Source organism: Trematomus bernacchii, unplaced genomic scaffold (genome assembly GCF_902827165.1).
Source record: "Trematomus bernacchii unplaced genomic scaffold, fTreBer1.1, whole genome shotgun sequence".
NCBI classification, from domain to species: domain Eukaryota; kingdom Metazoa; phylum Chordata; class Actinopteri; order Perciformes; family Nototheniidae; genus Trematomus; species Trematomus bernacchii.
The window spans coordinates 296982-319621 of NW_022987551.1; the positions used below are offsets into that span (position 1 = coordinate 296982).

Below are 22640 nucleotides of genomic sequence, written 5' to 3' on the forward strand. Positions count from 1 at the left end.
AAGCATATTTTTATTAGGAAATGTCCGGCTTAAATGAAGAGTATATAGTCTCTACGGGGCCAAGCAATTGACAGTCATATATTTGTATTTACAATTTTTGTAGGAGTATTGGCCTGCTTTGCCAAATATAAGTTAAAACATGCAACCAATATCACATTATATAAAACACAACAATCATACATCCAACATAGAGTTGAATCCCAGTCTTTGCCTGTGATGTATTTCTAGCTGTCTGACTCAAACGTATCCAACTATCTGAACGACACATTGATATTTATGGAAACATTTAACATCCAATAGGGGGTTGAAAAATGTCAAGTCAAGTCAAATTGTATAGAAGTCTATGAGAAAATGACCCTAATTCTCACTTGATTTATTTCCACATTAAACATTTTCCTGATGAGTTAATGTTCTCAATCTGTAGTTTCAAGTCTTCTCTTATAAAGCATGATGTCCATTTACTAAATGATGATACCATTTGGAGTCAAATAGACGGTAAGCTTTAACGGAGGGCTAACTTTTTACCACATGGTGCATTTTCGTTTAACAACTCTTACCCTCGTATTGTGTTTTCTGGTAATTTCACCAATTTCGATATTCGTTGTACTTAGCACGAGCCTCGTGTGTCATTTCTGGTTGCAAAAGAACAAAATGACAACGGTCAAAATGCCGAACTCAAGGCTTCAAAACCGTAGTCCTCAAGTTAATGGATTTTATAACAGTGACTATATCCTCTTTTTATAACTGATATTACATTTTCTTTTAATTTTGGTTCACACAAAAATGATACGTCATTACATTAGGAAAAGATCACCTCAACTTACCTTAAAAAAGTAATTAATTCAGGATTGCTTTCCCACGTTTTCTTACAGGTTTCAACTTTGACTTCATCTGAGTGCAGTACTAATTCTTCTGGAAAGCCCAATCAACATTTTTCTCAGCGTTAAACATCTGACATCACTGCTTTCTGTCCAAAACTAGTCTCCATACAGTATTGCCGAAACCAAAACAAACCGAGACACCTGTTCAGACTCCAGAAGTAGAAGTCGAAGCGCTGTGTATCCAAGGCAACCTAAATTAGTCTCAGCAGGTATGTGGGCTTTATGACTCCTGCAGAGAGAGAGAGGTGAGAGCAAAATAAAAGTGCGGAGGAGTGGAGGGCAGCAGATAAGTCCCGAGAGAGGAAGTCAGGGCTGGATGTGATTAGCAGAAAGCAGCAGCAGAAGAAGAAGGAAGGGGAATGATTGGATCAGAGAGGAAGGAAGGGGAGAGGGTGAGTCAGGAGGCAATGAGAGTGATTGGGAACTAGCATGCTGCTTATTGCATGCCATGAAGAATAAAGTCAGCAACCTTGTGTGTGTGTGTGTGTGTGTGTGTGTGTGTGTGTGTGTGTGTGTGTGTGTGTGTGTGTGTGGTGTGTGTGTGTGTGTGTGTGTGTGTGTGTGTGTGTGTGTGTGTGTGTGTGTGTGTGGTGTGTGTGTGTGTGTGTGTGTGTGTGTGTGGTGTGTGTGTGTGTGTGTGTGTGTGTGTGTGTGTGTGTGTGTGTGTGTGTGTGTGTGTGTGTGTGTGTGTGTGTGTGTGTGTGTGTGTGTGTGTGTGTGTGTGAACAAGCTAGTAGGCAATAACAGAACAGACAGGGAAAACTAAATTACATCTCCAACAAAGACACGATTACACTTAGTGACAAACACACACACATGGGTACTGTAGAATTACAAATATACCATGTTCACACACACACACACACACACACACACACACACACACACACACACACACACACACACACACACACACAGTCACTCATTTACATTGGCTAGTGTCTGGATGTCAGAAGGGGTCCAAGAACACAAACGGCCCATGGGTGAGATGACACACACACACACACACACACACACACATATATAGGATCAATCACAATCCAAAAATATACATGTATGAAGGCTGTTTCTTAGAATTCACCAGTGACGTATTTTATGTCGTCGAACAAAACATAAAAATCTCTTCAACTTGTGGTAACCAGAGATAGACCTTACCTCAGGCTTCTATAACTCAAAACACATCCAACAAACCTCAACTTTGAGACAAGGGAAGAGAAAGTTGGAAAATACTGACTTATTTCCAGGTTTTTGGACTCATTCCTGCGCCTATATAGAAACATGGCAAGCCTATTTTAAAAGGACACATTTCGTTAGTAAACGTGAAGGGCTCGTTCTAATCTACCGAACCACAAATCAACCATTTCAAAGATAGTTATGATTAGTACGGTATATTTCATTTTTGCTCATGAAATACCCCTAAAATCCTACTGATCCTTTAAAAAATAAAGTTACACAACCCTTAGTCTTAAATGACTGAGATAAAATGATGAAAAGGGAGTTACAAAGAGTGTTTTGTGTGTGTCACTAAGTGTGATTTCAGTTCAGAAGGCAAAGGGAAAGGAGGACAGGCCTGAGAGAAACAGGAAACAATGATAGGGTGTGAACAAGTCTTTATAAGTTACATCCTAATGAATCACCGTCAATGTTGTGTTCCAGCAATTATTCATAATCAGTAAATGTGTGTGCATGTCTCGGACCGAGTGTTAGCAGGGAATGTGAGTTGGAAGATGAGGCAATGAAAACAATGGAGAAAACTGAGGATTAATGCAAGTTTAAGAGGCAATAATGGGATTGCTTTGTGTTTTAAAGGGGTTTTGATTTGTAATTGTAAGTTATTAACAGACTTTTGGGGATTGTTGTGACCTTTTTGACGGCTTTGTTGTCTATTTAAGTATTTTGTTAGGGGTTAGATGTTTGTTTTGGGGAATTGTTGGGTCTTTAAGGGAACAAAACTGTGTTAGTTTCATGTATTAGGCTCTGCGTTTCCTGTTGCTACTGCAGGTGAGTATATCGCATCTAATGCTGGTGTGTGTGTGTGTGTGTGTGTGTGTGTGTGTGTGTGTGTGTGTGTGTGTGTGTGTGTGTGTGTGTGTGTGTGTGTGTGTGTGTGTGTGTGTGTGTGTGTGTGTGTGTGTGTGTGTGTGTGTGTGTGTGTGTGTGTGTGTGTGTGTGTGTGTGTGTGTGTGTGTGTGTGTGTGTGTGTGTGTGTGTGTGTGTGTGTGTGTGTGTGTGTGTGTGTGTGTGTGTGTGTGTGTGTGGCTTTGTAGTATATCAGTGTGGTCTGTACTGTGGGTAACATATTCTTAACACAAGGTGACAATGACATCACTCTCTGTCGTAACATACTGATGTTTCATAACCTCTGCAAGACTTACTGTTGTTGGCGTAACAAACTACTTTTATTTCTGAGCTCATGTTTTTTTTAAATGTGGTATTTATTAAAGCTAGCTGTTTTTTCCATCCTGGAACTTTAAAGAATGCAAAGAAATATGTGGAAGAACTGCATTTCCTTACGGAGTAAATTAGGATATGTAAAGCTCCATGTCACCTAAATAATAAGATGTCTCTCTGGGGCTTCCTTCTTTGTTTGATTCATACATAGTGCATACAGCTTTTTGTAGAACTCTTTGAAAATGTAATCCAAAAACATCTATTTACGATGTCTTTATTTACTAACAGTGTTAAAATAACAAATGGATTCAATACTGTCAAAAACCTCAGTGCCAGTTCCTGGGACATGTAGTTTTATTGAGTGGTGTTGTAGTCCCTAACCTGTTGAACTCTTTGAAAATGTAATCTAAAAATTGGGCAGCGATATGTTAAAGCTGTTGGACGGAAACACAGCAAGACTGGTGAATAGATTCAATATATTCCAAACCTCAGTTCCTGGGAAATGTAGTTTTAACGAGTGGTTTTGTAGTCCCTAACCTGTTACTCTCTGTTTTCCCGCAGTCTGCACGTTGCGCTGTCAGAAGTTCCTGATCTCACGGGTCGGGGAGGACTGGATCTTCCTCATCCTGCTGGGACTCCTCATGGCAATGGTCAGCTGGGCTGTGGACTTCTGCATCGCCATCTGTTTACAAGGTGAGGGAGGGAGGGGTGAGAGGGAGGGAGGGAGGGGGGGAGTGAGGGAGGGAGTGAGGGAAGGAGTGAGGGAGGGAGTGAGGGAGGGAGTTATTAAATCCACCAGTGGGGTATTTACTAGGGATGTCCCGATCACCTTTTTTTGCTCCCGATCCGATTCCGATCATTTGATTTTGACAATCTGCCGATACCGATTTTTCCCGATCCGATCTTTATGCAATGCATTAAGAGAAAAAAAAAGGTAACAGATAACGGCTGGTCATCCAACGCGATGAATTCAGCTATCTTGGCTGTTATGTTTTTGGCCTTTTCACTGTTCTGGGGCAGTTTCTCTTTCCTTTTAAAAGTCTCTGAAAGTGTCGGTTGTTTCAGTGCCGTTACCTGAGTGGCCGCTGTGTACTCGTCGTGTTGTTGGTGGTGTTTGTATTAGATTGGTCGTGTTGAACGTAGCTCTGTTCTTTCCACCACGCGGAACCTCCGCCTTGCAAACATTGCATCTGGCTGTTACACTGCCTTCACTTTCAATTTTATAATACTTCCAAACTCCTGACATTTTCTCTGTCCTGAGTCACCAGCTGAACGTAGCCTCTTGTTAGCTTACTGCTACTATTAGACACTGCGCCCACTCTGTTGCCAGATTTGAGAGAAATAAGCAACCAGGTCTATGAAAACAAGCCCAAAAGAAGCAACACATACATGATGTTGTGTAATTTTAAACCAAAACTAAGGCCTCAGGATGACTTTAAGACGTGAACATGGTCATTTTTGTTTTGTAACATTAAATTAAAAAAAGAAAATTATTAAAAAAAAAAAAGAAAAAAATTCCCGATCCCCCCCCAATTTTTTTCTCCCGATTCCGATCTTTTGAAAATCACGTGATCGGCTCCGATCCCCGATCACGTGATCGGATCGGGACATCTCTAGTATTTACTGACATATTTTATGTTGTAGAACAAAACAATAAAATCTCTTCAAATTGTGTTAACCACATTTGAGTCTTCTAACCAAAAACACATTCAACAAACCATTGACTTCCAGATGCAGGAAGTCAACAGAAGTGCTCAAAAGCTAACTAATCTCCAGGTTTAGGCATCACTCCTGCACCACTCTCTACTGGAAGCCTGAAGTCAGGGGATTAGACATACAGGTGGATGAAGGGATGGATGTGAGGCCTCTTATGGCTTCAAACTGAGGAGGAGGAGGAGGAGATGTAAACGAGGGATTAGTCAGAGTCAGTCGACTTCACATCAGAGGAAGGTGGACCTCTTACAGTGATTGAAGGGAGTTGTAAGAGCCGATCTCAAACCTTACGGGACCTGCTCTAATTCAAATGGATTTCCCAGTGTGTGTGTGTGTGTGTGTGTGTGTGTATACATGTGTGTGCGTGGGCGTGTGTTTGCTCTCAAGGAGAAGCCAACCTAGTCTTGTCAGTTCCAGTTACGGTGTACAGTTCTTTTAATTGGATACAGCCACCATGACTAACCACCTGTCCTGAGGAAACACACACACACACACACACACACACACACACACACACACACACACACACACACACACACACACACACACACACACACACACACACACACACACACACACACACACACACAGGTACCTGTATGTATGACAGCTCTCCTGTATGTACACTTAGCCCTGTGTGTGTAAATACAGGAGACCCGTCATACATATAGTACAGGTACTTTTTGGTGTGTGTGTGTGTGTGTGTGTGTCTTTGCATTACAGTATGTCCTCGTGACATTTTTACATTAAATATAAATGTATCTCTTGCAAGAAAAAGTGGTTGTTTCTTAAGTGCACGGTATATTCATGGTTGCATTACTGTGTGTGTATTGTATTGTATGCTGTTGGATACATTATATTGTGGTTTACATGTCTTCCCCTCTGTGTGTGTGTGTGTGTGTGTGTGTGTGTGTGTGTGTGTGTGTGTGTGTGTGTGTGTGTGTGTGTGTGTGTGTGTGTGTGTGTGTGTGTGTGTGTGTGTGTGTGTGTGTGTGTGTGTGTGTGTGTGTGTGTGTGTGTGTGTGTGTGTGTGTGTGTGTGTGTGTGTGTGTGTGTGTGTGTGTGTGTGTGTGTGTGTGTGTGTGTGTCCACAGCGCAGAAGTGGATGTACGGGGGTCTGGACAGTAACGTGTTCCTGCAGTATTTGGCCTGGGTCACCTACCCCGTCGTCCTCATCACCTTCTCTGCCGGCTTCACACAGATCCTCGCCCCCCAGGCTGTCGGTACGAACAACACACACACTGCAACACACCCAACAACACACACACTGCACTACACACACTGCACTACACAGACCCAGCACAACACACACCCAGCAACACACACACACTGTACAGCACACACCCAGCAACACACACACTGTACAACACACACCCAGCAACACACACACACTGTACAACACACACCCAGCAACACACACACACTGTACAGCACACACCCAGCAAAACACACACCCCAGCAACACACACACTGTACAACACACACCCAGCAACACACACACACTGTACAACACACACCCAGCAACACACACACACTGTACAACACACACCCAGCAACACCCACACACTGTACAACACACACCCAGCAACACACACACACTGTAACACACACACCCAGCAACACACACACACTGTACAGCACACACCCAGCAAAACACACACCCAGCACAACACACACACTGTACAACACACACCCAGCACAACACACACCCAGCAACACACACCCAGCAACACACACACTGTACAACACACACCCAGCAACACACACCCAGCACAACACACACCCAGCACAACACACACCCAGTAACACACACACTGTACAACACACACCCAGCACAACACACACCCAGCACAACACACACCCAGCAACACACACCCAGCACAACACATACCCAGCACAACACACACCCAGCACAACACATACCCAGCACAACACACACCCAGCACAACACACACCCAGCAACACACACACTGTACAACACACACCCAGCAACACACACCCATCAACACACACCCAGCAACACACACACACACCCAGCAACACACACACACACCCAACAACACACATATCAACACACACATTAACACACACACTGCACTACACACCCAACAACACACACAGCAGCACAACACACTGCACAACACTCGCACCCAACAACACACACACTGCACAACACACACCCAGCACAACACACACAGCAGCACACACTGTAGATAAAGGACACACACACACACACCACTATTTCTATGTCTTTGTGTTCTTTAGTTGATGTCCTCTCTGTAATGGTCCATACCTTTTGTAGAAGGAGTAGTTAGGTGTGTGTGCCTCGATGTACATGTTTCTTCTACACATGGCTTTTTCAAATGGAATAGATAATAGGTCACACAAAGACTGAGAAGAAACAAGATGCCAGAGGTCAGGTAGCTTGAGTGTCTGTATGCTTTGAGTCTGTGATGTAACTTCTCCGTGTTGGTGTTGCTGCTGCAGGTTCAGGTATCCCTGAGATGAAGACCATCCTGAGGGGCGTCGTGCTGAAGGAGTACCTCACCTTCAAAACCTTTGTGGCCAAAGTCATCGGCCTCACCTGCGCTCTGGGCAGCGGCATGCCCCTGGGCAAGGAGGTAACACACACACACACACACACACACACATACACACACACACACACACACACACACACACACACACACACACACACACACACACACACACACACACACTTGTATTCCAAATAAAATGACATGTATATTCAATCACTCACCCCCATAGATCCTTGAATGCCTTTTTGGACTGTATGCATTCATGTTAGTGCATTTAGCCTTGTTGAAGCTCCCCTAGAGAAAGAGAAAAGGCACACACACACACACACACACACACACAGCACAAGCTACCAACTATGTCCATCACGTTTATCAATATGTGACTCATAAGACGGAGACGAAATGCGACTAGAGACTTGAAATGACTCATATACGCTTTCGTGTGTGTGTGTGTGTTTGTGTGTGTGTGTGTGTGTGTGTGTGTGTGTGTGTGTGTGTGTGTGTGTGTGTGTGTGTGTGTGTGTGTGTGTGTGTGTGTGTGTGTGTGTGTGTGTGTGTGTGTGTGTGTGTGTGTGTGTGTGTGTGTGTGTTGTGTGTGTGTGTGTGTGTGTGTGTGTGTGTGTGTGTGTGTGTCTGACACACGTTAACCTTTCCATTAGAAAAGCGTTTCATTACAGGTGCCTCTTCATGTTGGTGAAACTCAAATGAGCCGCATTCAACAGTTTCTAGTGATTCACAATATTACAAACATTATATAACACACGTAAAATCCTGACTCGCATCACAATGATGTTTACAAAACCTCTATCTGCTATAAATTAGCACGGAAAGCTGGTATGACATGCACAGATTTGCATAAAAAACCCATGTAGGTTAAAGTGGAGTGCAGAGACCCTGTGCTGTAATACAGATGTCATCAGTACACACACACACACACACACATACACACACACACACACACAACACACACACACACACACACACACACACACACACACACATACACACACACACACACACACACACACACACACACACACACACACACACACACATACACACACACACACACACACACACACACACACACACACACACACACACACACACACACACACACACACACACACACACACACACACACAGAGATAACATGCTACTGCACATGGAGCACATACATCTCCGCGGCTCATTCTCATTCCTCTCCATCCCTGCAGCCTGAATTACAAATGAACCATAAACTGCTCACGATATGTTCAGGTACACAGTGTGAAATGTGAAGAGGGAAAAACAACGAGCAGGGGATGCCCAACACGATATGCAGATGTTGTTTATGTTTCGTGGTGGACGTGTGTGTGCGTGTGTGTGTGTGTAATGTAGTGGAGATCACTGTCTCTCTGAGTTTTTTAGCAAGAACATTTCCAGGTAAGTATTGCAACCCCCAAAAGACTGTCTCGCCTGAAGACATGCTCGGAGGAAGATATCTTTTCTCTACTCTCTACACACACACACACACACACACACACACACACACACACACACACACACACACACACACACACACACACACACACACACACACACACACACACACACACACACACACACGTCCTCCTGCAGGCCTCTCACTTCCTTTAACTCGAGCACGATGTGACGCTCTCTCTTTTAAATCCTGTTAGTTCCACTTTAAACTTCATCCCCAGAATTGTAATATCCACTGCAGACTTTGTTGTCGACAGTGTGTTGATTGATTGACCTGTTTTCTTATGTTGTTTTTTTTCAGGGTCCGTTCGTACACATCGCCAGTTTGTGCGCCGCTCTCCTCAGCAAGTTCATGTCTCTGTTTGGAGGAATCTATGAGGTTAGTTTTGTAAAAAAAGTCAATAACACTCCTTCTAACTTTTTCTCCATTTCTCCCACTGCCAAAACTTTAAATTGAAACATCTATTATTCATTATTATTTCACCTCTTGTTCCAAATACACTGTGCACTCCATACACCATTTTAAGAAACTATTTCCACCTCTTTCTCCACTTTCCATCACTATATTTCTGTTTCATCGTCCACACAGCCAAACAGTGATATGAGTGAGGTATGTGAGTGTGTGAAATTATACAAAAAAAAAAAATCAGTTTTTATTATTCACTTTTATTAATAAGCTTGATGGGCAGCAGTAATTCACTTTCTGGCCACATGGGGGCAGCAGAAACAATATGTGACCACATAATTGACATATCATCACTTTTCAAGTTAAGATGGAGAACAAAAATAGTTTCTTATTCTTACGTTACATGTTTATTACATTTCATTTAGCTAACGCCTTTATCCAAAGTGCATTCATCCATGCAATTACATTATTACTATTATTATTATTATACATACATGTACACATCCAGAAGAATAAGGCCAGTTCCCACGCAGGTTTCCACTTTGACAGCCAATTTGTTTGGTGTTTAGTGCATGTAATACAAATACTAAGAGGACATAACAATACAGACGGAATACAAATGTAGAAAAGAACAAAATGCATAACAAATATGAGAATAATAAACCATAAAGATTCTACAAAATATAGGTTCATTGTGGGCAGGATATGCACAGATAATGATAGTGGGGTGTGCAAAAGTCCATTTGAAAGGAAGTGTGTCTTAGTATCAGAGAATTAACAAGCTGGGTTTCACTAACATACTTTATTGTGTGGTTAGAGCATACTTTAAGCATATTTAGAGGGAAAAATACAGCGCAGATATTTAATTATATAAAAAATAAATGTGTTTAATATGGGTAGCAAAAATAATATACAATAATAATAATATACAATCAAATATTGATAGTGGGATGTGCAAATTATAAAGAGTGTGTGCAATGAACAGGGATAATGGTCCAAGATATGTGTTAATGTACCACACACACACACGCACACACACACACACACACACACACACACACACACACACACACACACACACACACACGCATGTCTTTAGGGGGTTAGGGTCCCATAGGTCCCTGATGAGGCCAATTTCAGTCGGAAAACTGTTTTCATGGCGCACGTTTTTAGGGCTCCTCATGCTGCCCGAGGGTTGGGGACCGAAAATGTTTGTGTCCAGGATCACAAGGGTCCGGCACAATCTCCCCCCCCTCCTGAGGGTCCTGCAGGGCCGGCAGATTGCAGCCAATCATCCTCTCCGCAGCAACATTATCATTTTTATTGTCAGATTCCCGACGGAGTGAAATATCTGTCCCTTGAGCTGCTAAATGCTCCACTTATCTGCCCGGTAACAGCAGCCAACAAAACCATGATTTGAGGGTCGAACCAAAACCAGACGGAAGACGACACTTTAATTCAGCTCGAGTGATTTTGCATCAATCCCCTGATCATGAAAAATGCATGAAAATAAAAGCAGCTGGCGATATCTTCAGGCGGTGCTCACAGAATAACTGATGTAAAGAAAGACTTCTTAGGAGGAAGAGAAATGAGGGATGTTGACAGCAGGTGATTCGCCAGAGAAGCAGAAGGAGAACAGAGGGAATAAATGAGACTACAGATGGTTTTTTGGACAGTTTTAGGCTGCAGCCACACGAGGACGATAACAGTCGTATCCGCTACAGTTCTCTATCATATAGACCAGGGGTATTCAACAAAAATTCAACGAGGTCCAGTTAGAGAAAATCTCCCCATGCAAAGGTCCGGAACATCAAAATATCTAACTTGCTTTATGAATTAGTGTGATATATATTGAAGTAGCCTGTAGCTTTATCAACGTCTGCATGTAATCAACAACTGACTGCCAATCAAATAAAGAAAGTACAATTCAAAAACAACAATATGTATTGTCAATTAACATTGAACTATACAGATATACAGTAAATACTGTGGATGTGTGTAATGTTCCTCTCGGGCTGCATTTAAAAATAAAATAGAGAAATAAATAAAATAGCTTTGTTAACCGTTTCACATCATGACTTAACAGTTTCAGACGATTATAGAACATATCAGTCTTCACACATCATAACAATTGAACAGTTTTAAAGTTTCTCTTTCTTTCCCTCTTATATTGCAGTCCCTCACTCACTTTTCTTTAATTCAGTGCGAGAATTGAGCTTGAGCTTGTCCTGCCAGGAGTTTAAATCTGGGCTGAAATGGTGTCAGGGCCATTCTCATACACACATGCAGGTGCTCATTGGTTAGCCTCGGTTAGCCTCGGTTAGCCTCGGTTAGCCTGCCCTGGAACGATATTTAGTTTTAATTTTGATCCTGGTGGACTGATCATATTGGGCTCTGAGACTGCTTATTTTTTGTGACCTCAGTTCTGACTTGAGAGGGAATGTTTGGTCAAACACTTTGTGTTTTGTCTCATAGTGGCGTTTTGGCACTTTTAATCAGGGTTGGGAGGGTTACTTTGTAAATGTAATCGGTTACTGAATACATGGCTCTGAAAGTAATCCGAATACAGTTACGTGTCTTAAAAAAGTAACGTATTTAGATTACTTTTAGAATACTTTTGGAATACTTTATTTTTCCATAACAGATGGGTATGTTTTGGTGAACACCTTATTTTACTGTTTTAATGGCTTATCAAGAGCACAACTCAAACACAACATCTTGGTGTCATTCTGGACAGCTCCCTCTCATCTGCACCCCACATAAAAAACATCACCAGGACTGCATTATTTGTACTCTCTTAAACCTTTCCTTAGAATATGTTATGAATTGTCAGGTGTCCTTGGGTGCTTTGAAAGGCGCCCCTAAATAGAATGAATTACCATTATTATTTATTATCTGAAACGACGTAATAACTTTTAAAACTGTTTCCATTCACTTGCCCCATGCATTCAGCAGCAGCAGGCCATTCACTTTGATTTGATCCCGTTATGAAATGTCATCATTTCGACAATAAAGAAATGCTACATAAACGTTATCTTGCACATTTTATCGAACCATCTCCGTTTCTATATATTTTAAAAGAGATCTCTCTCTCTGATCTGCGTGCGGGGGCGGGGCCTTACAGACATGCTGCAGCGCTGTGCAGTGTGCACACAGTTCTGCTGGTAATGAATATTACATTTTATGAGGAAACTTTTCCACCAATAATTCCAAAAAGTATTCCAAAATGTATTCACATTCACCGCTTCTCTCCCTGTATCGCTAATTATTCTCTTCACTCACTTTCCTCTCCGCTTCTCTCTGCCGCTCTCTCGTCTCTTCTTCTGTGTTTCTCTCCCTGTATCGCTCACTCGTCTCTTTCGCCCCCTGTCGGCGGCGGTTAAAATAGAATCGGCCCGTCAAAATTGAAATCCCCTATTAATGTATTGATTATAGGTCCGGGTCCGTATAGGTCGGCGTCCGGATCCGGACCGCGGTCCGCCTGTTGCCGACCCCTGATATAGACGGTTCGGCCACACGAGGCCGACACAGAAACGCATATAACGATAACGGGTCCCTAGGTGGGTAGATCTGCGGACGAAACGCTCTGGGGGGGCAAACGGCTCCGTGTTTACGCCTATACGATCATGTCCTGATAACGATGACGCAATAGCCCCGCCTCTCCCCACCTCTGCTGCTCAGAGATCAGCTGCTGAGCTGTCAGGAGAGGGGCAGGAAAAGAGAGGCTCCCTGTTTTATTCTTATATTATTATATAGAGTCGTTATCAATTTGTTTTAAAGCTCAATAAATAACAAAGAAGACCTTTGACCGGCACTTCTCAAATTTTGCCCGGAAGATTTAAACTTTAACGTACATGTTGATGTTGACCGGCGGAGAGGTGGGTGTTTTTCATCTGCTGGTGGACTAACCGGAGAGTAGGAGCACACGCTTGCCTCGGGAAGGGAGAAAAAGAGTCAGAGCGTCCACAGCGGAGAATAAACAGAAGGGCAACCATGGCAACCATGCGCGGGAAGTCTTCTTCGCTGCTTTTGTGGCAGAACTACAGCGCCACTTACAGGCCTGGCATATGTACTACAGCGTCTTTCGAGCGGTCTCGTGTGAACGGACACGTTTCTGGTGCCTGTTGCGTGTGGACGGAAGACTTTTTTTATATCGATTTCGGTCCGTTTGCGTTATCGTCCTCGTGTGGCTCCAGCCTTAGAGCCGCAGCCTGGTTCTGCTTTATTACTTTCTGCTCTGAACTTCTGAGCTTCAACACCAGATAAGAGGCTTTTGTTTTTAAGTTTCCCTCAAGCTCAAAAAGTCGGAATTGAGTTGGAAATAAATGCAACTTTTCCACTTTTTCCTTAGGCATCAATTCCTTCCATCCCACGCAGAGTCCACTACCAGGAGTATCTCATAGATGTTTAATCAATACACTATTTGTCAGCTAATGAGATCTTTTCATCTTCAAAAGTAGAGAGATGCAGCCAGATAGAGATGGAAAGAGAAGCATCGTTTCCTTCTCCCGTCTGCTGGGATTAGAGCTGCAGGCCGGCTGGGAAATCTTCACTCTCATCTCCATGTTTTCTGAAGATGTGAGGGATGAAATGTCGGGGAGATGGGAGGCTTTAGAGGGAGGGCCGAGAGACAGAGAGTCCTTCGATGAAAGGGAGTACAGCCAGATGCATTCGATAAACTCGATGCAAACGTGATTGGCCGTCCATGATGTTAGACGATAAGGGAAACACTTGATAGTGATTTCAGCCTTTGAAAAAGTGCCGTCTTAGAGATAATGTGAAGTTATTGGTGAGGATATGGAGAAACGTGCAGCATTCTGATATACATTTAGACATTTAAGTTTAGCTTTGGCTGTAGATAAATGGCTGGAAATGAGACGTGCTTTTTCTGTCTGTAGGAGCCAGAGTCTACTTTAATACTCCAAAGTATCTGCACTTTACTTTCGACTCATGCACGCTTACAGTACATGGATGTATTCAGTGGTGGAAGAAATACTCAGACTCTCTTCTTAAGTTAAAGTATCAAAACTCATTTGTATATGTATAAAATGCATTTCAAATCTTACTTGAGTAAAAGTATTAAAGTATTGTACCGAAGAGGATTAGCATGAAAAACATTTCTTGAGGATTTGAAAAAAAAATGTGTTCTGAGAAAATAAATCTGAATTGTCACTTTTTTCTCAGAACTAGAAACTAAAAAATTTTTAGGGAGAAAAAAGTCAGAATTCTGACTTGAATCTCTACGGAGCCCTGGAGGGTTCATAGAGAGAAAAATAAATAAAATCGGCGTCGATAGATGTCGGGACGTCGATGAGCGTTGTGTCGCCCCACTCAGATTGGTGTGTACTGCACCCATCGTGTCTTTTCGGCCGTGCCGATTCGACATGTTGAATCGGGAGGCCGTCGGCCAAATAAATCTCTCTGATTGGCTGTTCAGATTACATTACATTACATGTTACTTGTTTTGCTTTTATCTAAAGCGACTTACATACTCAATACTGTGGACAATCCCCACAGGAGCAATTTGGGGTGAAGTGTGTTGGCCAGGGACACAACGACATGCTGACTGCAGTGGGGTTTGAACCTGATCCGAACACCAACGCACTAACCCACTGCGCCACACGCCTCCCACAGCTCAGTTTAGCGAATCAGAGCATGAGAAGCGAAACGGAAGTGAGGGACCCAAACAAACTATGAAGAAGGCAAATGTGAGATTTCATTTAACTCCAGCTCTCGACACAGGTTCAGGAAAGCCCCATGAGCTTCTCGCTGTAGAGTGAACATGGAACGCACACGCTATTTGTTGTTTGTTTATATCACGCAGTCTGTTCTTCTTCTCTCGGTGTATCACGCAGTCTGTCTTCCGGTTGTTGCCTCTTTTGAATGACGAATACACACTACCGCCACCTGCTGGTAAGGAGAGTTATTGCCACTCACGCATGCGCAGTTCGTACGTGCTACTTGGCCGTCGGCTGAAGTCTTTGCGGTGTGTTCCAGTGCGACACATGGCCAAGACGCAGGAGACGTGAGGCGAACACGTGGTGTCAGCTTGGTGTGTAAGAGGCTTAAGAAATATAAAATTGTCTTTTAATTGTAGTGGATGGAAAGTCAGGAAGTCAGACAGTTAGATTTTAATTTGCTGTTTTCTAGGATTTGTTTGCGTTTTAGCAGCTTCAGTATTTACTTTTGTATCTATAGATTAAAGAGGGAACAATGCACCTTAATTAACACGAGCACTTGAGCCCATCTTTTAGCCACACGATCTCATTTCCATCTTGATTGCTTTATATCAGAGAACATAAACACAGACAAATCACATGAGAACAATTACAGCTAACTAATATCGCACATATTCAAGCACATAATCAATTAAAAGCACATGAATACAAACCCATTGACATCCAACAAAGCACACACAGATAAAGCGAATAGGTTATATATTCTTAAGATCATCAATTCAACACCGTAATGTTCCTACGGGGAGTAATGAACGTTATCATCTTATCTTACCTCATGATAACAGCTCTAAATGTCACAAGAGGCTTCAGTTTAAACTCAAGCATCTCCTCCATCTTCCCCCTTTTTATTTTGTCATTTCTCTATCGGCCTTCCTCCCTTTTAATCTTCTTTATCGCCCTCATCATCCTCACCCATCCCCCCCCTCCTCTCCTTAGTGTTGTGCTGCACTTTAATGCATATTAATGGCGAGGTGTGAAGGTCCCTCTGCAGCAGGGTCTCCTCACTTTGAAACATGGAGCCTGCAGGCTGTGAAACCAGCGCTTTGCTCCAGCGTGCTTTTCGATAGATGTTATATAAAAAAAACTTGAAGGGATGTGTAATGTAGAAAACGCAGCTTTTGGGAAAAAAGCACACACCAGAACAGATATATATTGAATTTTATAAGATATACTAGTTGATCTCGAACTTACATGTTGAAACAAAGGCATTTCACATCACTTGAAAAATAAAGAGTGAACAAAAACAAACCGAGATGACCGTTAGCACTTTTATAAAAATATTTAACCTGAGATTTGAAATGAATAATCAAACAAATCCGACAAATACAACCTTTAAACCAGGATAAAGATATTATATATATTATCACCCAACCTCTAAGATGATTTCTCATATCCCAATACTGATATAGTAAATATATATCCTATGCCTAGTTGTATAACAGGGTGTCCGCGGGGTCTTAAAAAGTATTAAAAGTTGATAAATCAATTTAGCGAAAATTAAGGCTATTAAAAAGTATTAAAGGGCATTTTCCAAGGTATTACATTTTGCAGCTTGTTTTCAATAAGTATATAACTTGTCCAAAGAGGTTGTATTCTACAGTCTGCCTGAATGTAATCATTGCGTAGGTGTGTAGTGTGATTCTGTGTAGTTTATTTATGGCATCCCGTTGGGTTTGACGTCATCTGAACAGGACATCGCACGCTCACTGCTTGATAGCGCGCAAAGGTCCGTTTACGCCGGTTGCTAAGCAACATCGTTATGGGGAAATGCAAGTCTGCGTCCAAATGGTTGGAAGATAAGGAGGAAGGACAATCAATACTGTATATAGTCAATGTGAGGTAAAGTGTGTCGCCAAGGTAACCGGTTAGAACTCAAAGTGGCGATGAGGTCTTAAAATGTATGAAAAGGGTCTTAAAAAAGGTCTTAAAAGGAATTAAATGTCACTTCAGGATTCCTGCATACACCCTGAGGTGATATTATAATAAATAAAACGTTCCCACAAATAAGCAGTAAGCTTCATAAAGCTTCTGCTAATGTGACTTTCGAATAGACACATGATCAAATATCAAAAACTGTAGGGTTAGTCCACTCTGTGTCATTATTCATCACATTGTGCAATCAACTGCTACGGCACAATGATGAGTTATATACAAATGAATGTCTGTTCTAACAAAAAGGGATTTGGAATTAAATAAATGGAAATATTCCAGCCTAAAGGCAGTCTTTGAAACGTTCTCTCCAGATTAACATATTGCGCAGTGTGTGTGTGTGGTGTGTGTGTGTGTGTGTGTGTGTGTGTGTGTGTGTGTGTGTGTGTGTGTGTGTGTGTGTGTGTGTGTGTGTGTGTGGTGTGTGTGTGTGTGGTGTGTGTGTGTGTGTGGTGTGTGTGTGTGTGTGTTGTGTGTGTGTGTGTGTGTGTGTGTGTGTGTGTGTGTGGTGTGGTGTGTGTGTGTGTGTGTGTGTGTAGTGTGAGCAGAGAGAGATGATGTGTGTGTGTGTGTGCGAGCGCGCGGTGTGTGTGTGGTGTGCGCGCGCGGTCTGTGTGTGTGTGCGCGCGCGCGGTGTGTGTGTGTGTGCGCGCGCGGTATGTGTGTGGTGTGCAGCGCGCGCGGGTGTGTGTGTGTGTGAGAGAGAGGTATGTGTGTGTGTGAGAGATGTGTGTGTGTGTGTGTGTTATATGAGTGAGCTGCAGAACAGGGGGCTTATCAAGAGCCCTACACTGTAAGGTAGTAAGAGCAGGAGAAAGATATACACACACACACACACACACACACACACACACACACACACACACACACACACACACACACACACACACACACACACACACACTAACTCTTACCTGTCTGTATTACTGTCATGCTGCGTAAGGAACCCAGTCTCATGATAATAAAGGTGAGTAAGAGCAAGCATGTCCAAAAAAACTCAATTTCCCATGATGCACCATTTTTTAAATCCTGATAAAAAATAAATCATTACTATTCTCCTAAATAGTAAAACGGACTGTGCACGTTCTAGTGCTTTTAAAGATTGATTTGTCATTTCATTGGAGATGAATGTGTTCCTAATAACTTCATGTTCTCTGTTTTGAATGCTTTACAAATGGAAATGTATTTGGGTTGGACCCCAGACAAAACCACCAAAGTGAAGCCTCTGTTGTTTTATTAAATAAACCAAAATATGGTCATAACTGAAATGATCAAGCACAGTCATTTTGAAAGAGACTCAGGTGCATGTGTCTTTCAATAATTGGACAGTTGCTTACCATTACTTTCTTGAAATAATAAGAATGTGTTTTTCTCTTCAGATCACATGAATTACATCATAATTAGACAATCTGCTACAATCTGTATATTCCCGTGGTTCCTTCATGTCAAATATGTTGGTAGGATGGGGGCTCTTTTGAATGTTCTCCGAGCCAGTTACGGTACCTAAATGTCTGCATATAAATGACTTCCTGATGTATAACTGATGTGTGTGTGTGTGTGTGTTTCAGAACGAGTCGAGGAACATTGAGATGCTGGCAGCAGCCTGTGCTGTGGGGGTGGGATGCTGCTTCGCTGCCCCTATTGGAGGTGAGTTCAACTAAAGAAAGTATACATAAGTCTGGCACGAAATACACAGTGATGATGAATACACTGTGATGATGAATACACTGTGATGATGAATACACAGTATGTTGCATCAGGTATAATTCCAGTCTCACATTATATTAAAGCAGAGTGAGATTTGTTTCTTTGGAAAGTCTTAAATTACGTTTCAAAAATGTTCCAAATGCTTTTTTCTCACATTGCAATTTTAAATCTCAAAATGATAATTGGTTAAAAATGTATAATTTCAAATAATGAATTGAATGCCTCATGCTGTCATGTGACTCCGATACAGAAAGCAAAGAACATCTCATATCTAAGCTGTAGGGAAAAAGCAGAAGAGAGAAAAAAGAAACCCAACAAATGAAGCATGAGGAAATCAAAAGAGAATATTTAAAATAGTACGATTTGTACCTGTCAGAGAAGGGAGAAGTACTCAGGTCCTGTACTTGAGTAAAAGTAGAAGTACTCAGATCCTGTACTTGAGTAAAAGTAGAAGTACTCAGATCCTGTACTTGAGTAAAAGGAGAAGTACTCAGATCCTGTACTTGAGTAAAAGTAGAAGTACTCAGATCTTGTACTTGAGTAAAAGGAGAAGTACTCAGATCCTGTACTTGAGTAAAAGTAGAAGTACTCAGATCCTGTACTTGAGTAAAAGGAGAAGTACTCAGATCCTGTACTTGAGTAAAAGTAGAAGTACTCAGATCCTGTACTTGAGTAAAAGTAGAAGTACTCAGGTCTTGTACTTGAGTTATAGTAGAAGTACTCAGATCTTGTACTTAGTAAAAGTAGAAGTACTCAGATCTTGTACTTGAGTAAAAGTAGAAGTACTCAGGTCTTGTAAAAGTAGAAGTACTCAGATCTTGTACTTCAGTAAAAGTGGAAGTACTCAGGTCTTGTACTTGAGTAAAAGTAGAAGTACTCAGATATTATACTGGAGTAAAAGTAGAAGTACTCAGATCCTGTACTTGAGTAAAAGTAGAAGTACTCAGGTCTTGTACTTGAGTAAAAGTAGAAGTACTCAGGTCTTGTAAAAGTAGAAGTACTCAGGTCTTGTACTTGAGTAAAAGTAGAAGTACTCAGGTCTTGTAAAAGTAGAAGTACTCAGATCTTGTACTTCAGTAAAAGTGGAAGTACTCAGGTCTTGTACTTGAGTAAAAGTAGAAGTACTCAGATATTATACTGGAGTAAAAGTAGAAGTACTCAGATCCTGTACTTGAGTAAAAGTAGAAGTACTCAGGTCTTGTACTTGAGTAAAAGTAGAAGTACTCAGATCTTGTACTTGAGTAAAAGTAGAAGTACTCAGGTCTTGTAAAAGTAGAAGTACTCAGGTCTTGTACTTGAGTAAAAGTAGAAGTACTCAGGTCTTGTAAAAGTAGAAGTACTCAGGTCTTGTATTTGAGTAAAAGTAGAAGTACTCAGGTCTTGTACTTGAGTTATAGTAGAAGTACTCAGATCTTGTACTTGAGTAAAAGTAGAAGTACTCAGATCTTGTACTTAGTAAAAGTAGAAGTACTCATATCTTGTACTTGAATAAAAGTTGAAGTACTCAGATCTTGTTCTTGAGTAAAAGTAGAAGTACTCAGATCTTGTACTTAGTAAAAGTAGAAGTACTCAGATCTTATACTTGAGTAAAAGTAGAAGTACTCAGATCTTGTACTTGAGTAAAAGTAGAAGTACCCGAGTGTAGGAATACTCTGTTACAGTCAAAGTCCTGCATTCAAAATGTTCCTCAAGTAAAAGTAGAAAAGTATTCTCATCAAAATATAGTGAAAGTAGCGACAGTAAAAGTAGTCATTGTGCAGATTGGTCCATTTCAGAATAATATATATGATATGTTTTATAATGATTGATCATGAAAGTGTTCTCAAAGCTGGTAAAGGTGCAGCTAGTTTGAATGACTTTGTATACTGCAGGGTAGCTTGTGGATTTACTCCAGGTGGAACTAAAGTCTGATTTAACACTTGATTATATTTCACATCATTCATCCAGATCTGTGAAGTAACTAAAGGTATTCAATACATGTAGTGGAGTAAAAGTAACACCATGTACTCTGAACTGTAGTGGAGTAGAAGTACACCATGTACCTCTGAACTGTAGTGGAGTAGAAGTACACCATGTACCTCTGAACTGTAGTGGAGTAGAAGTACACCATGTACCTCTGAACTGTAGTGGAGTAGAAGTACAACCATGTACCTCTGAACTGTAGTGGAGTAGTACACCATGTACCTCTGAACTGTAGTGGAGTAGAAGTACACCATGTACCTCTGAACTGTAGTGGAGTAGAAGTACACCATGTACCTCTGAACTGTAGTGGAGGAAAAGTACACCATGTACCTCTGAACTGTAGTGGAGTAAAAGTACACCATGTACCTCTGAACTGTAGTGGAGTAGAAGTACACCATGTACCTCTGAACTGTAGTGGAGTAGAAGTACTTTTATTTTGGATTTAAAAGCAATAAACCAGGTGAATTATTTCAGTTTCTGCAACATGTTCCATGCCGACGGTGCAAATTACACAAGCTACCTTTTTTTAAATGTGTGTGTGTGTGTGTGTGTGTTGCAGGTGTGTTGTTCAGTATTGAAGTAACGTCCACGTTCTTCGCGGTGAGGAACTACTGGAGAGGTTTCTTCGCAGCGACCTTCAGTGCCTTCATCTTCAGAGTTCTGGCCGTGTGGAACCGAGACGAAGGTCAGGGAAATGATTCAAAACCCCTTTCTGTAAAGTCTGTCAAACTGCCAGGAATGCGGTTACTAGCATCACAAGTGTCTTAATAACTTAAGTGTAATGTATATTTTTTTGCCGACAGATTAACTTGGTCTATCTCTACAAACAACATATGAAATTAAATTAAAATAAATCGGGGGGAAAACAAAATAAACCTTTTTCAATATAAAGAAATTCTGAAAATGATTTCAAACTCCCGAGACGTTGGTACCTAACAGAAGTGAAACTCTCACATCTTAATAAAGTAAATAAAGCGGAGAAATGTTGAATTATCTTGACAGAGTCCCTCAGTAATCTTATCAAGCTCACATGGAAATTATATATATGTTTGACAGCTGACTTATTGACATGTTTCCAGTGGTGCAAAGCAATATTTACTTTTTTACAATGTCATGCAACTGTATTTAAGGACAGTTACGGCTACATTATACTCAACATAAGTATATTTCCGTTGCCCTTAAACTCGTCTGTTAGTTTGGATGAAACTCTGACAGGTTCCTGATCTCTTTCTGTTCTCCTTCTTCTCCAGAGACCATCACGGCTCTTTTTAAAACTCGTTTCCGCCTCGACTTCCCCTTCGACCTCCAGGAGCTCCCTGCCTTCGCCGTCATTGGGTGAGTCCTCTCTGCTGATTGGTCCATTTCTGATTTCACATCATTTACATTAGAGCATGGGTTGGTAATATATAGGTGTCATACATTGTGTTTAAAAAATAAATAAACACTTGTTGACTTAAAGTATTAGGGAAATAAATAAATAATAATGATTAAACTAAATAATTATAATCAAAATAAATGTTATTAATATGATTATTATTATTAAAAATTATCATATTATATATACAATTATGAAATAATAATGTGTATTTAAAGAGCACTTTTCAAGGGGCTCAAATACACTTCCCATGTCCAGGTTAAAATTCATAAACAATCGCAACACACAACACTACGATCAACAAATCAGGTTGAGTTTGCCAAAAAAAGTCCAAGAAACTTTGAATAAATTCACTTATTCAGGGTTTTTTGTTGTTGTTGCCGTCTGGTTGTTTTGTCAGGTTTTCTTATTTATTCAGATATGAGATATTATTCAGGAGCGACTGTGAAGCTGCTTCCTCCGGGCGAGTCACCTGACATGGATAATTCAGCACTGAGGGGGTCTCATTTCATCCTG

The 22640-nt window shown here is 41.4% G+C and overlaps 1 protein-coding gene across 1 annotated transcript in view; it reads left to right on the forward strand.

Annotated features, from left to right (window-relative positions):
- The window catches only part of LOC117477154 (chloride channel protein 2-like), a gene marked incomplete at its 3' end in the record, with an annotated part of 111474 nt that extends 89390 nt beyond the window's left edge, over window positions 1–22084 (forward strand). Inside the window, 7 exon segments of the mRNA XM_034123781.1 lie at window positions 3834–3965; window positions 6080–6208; window positions 7473–7606; window positions 9309–9386; window positions 18649–18727; window positions 21309–21434; window positions 22000–22084. Of these exon segments, the coding sequence (XP_033979672.1) occupies window positions 3914–3965; window positions 6080–6208; window positions 7473–7606; window positions 9309–9386; window positions 18649–18727; window positions 21309–21434; window positions 22000–22084 (683 nt within the window).
- Window positions 22085–22640: the final 556 nt, after the last annotated feature.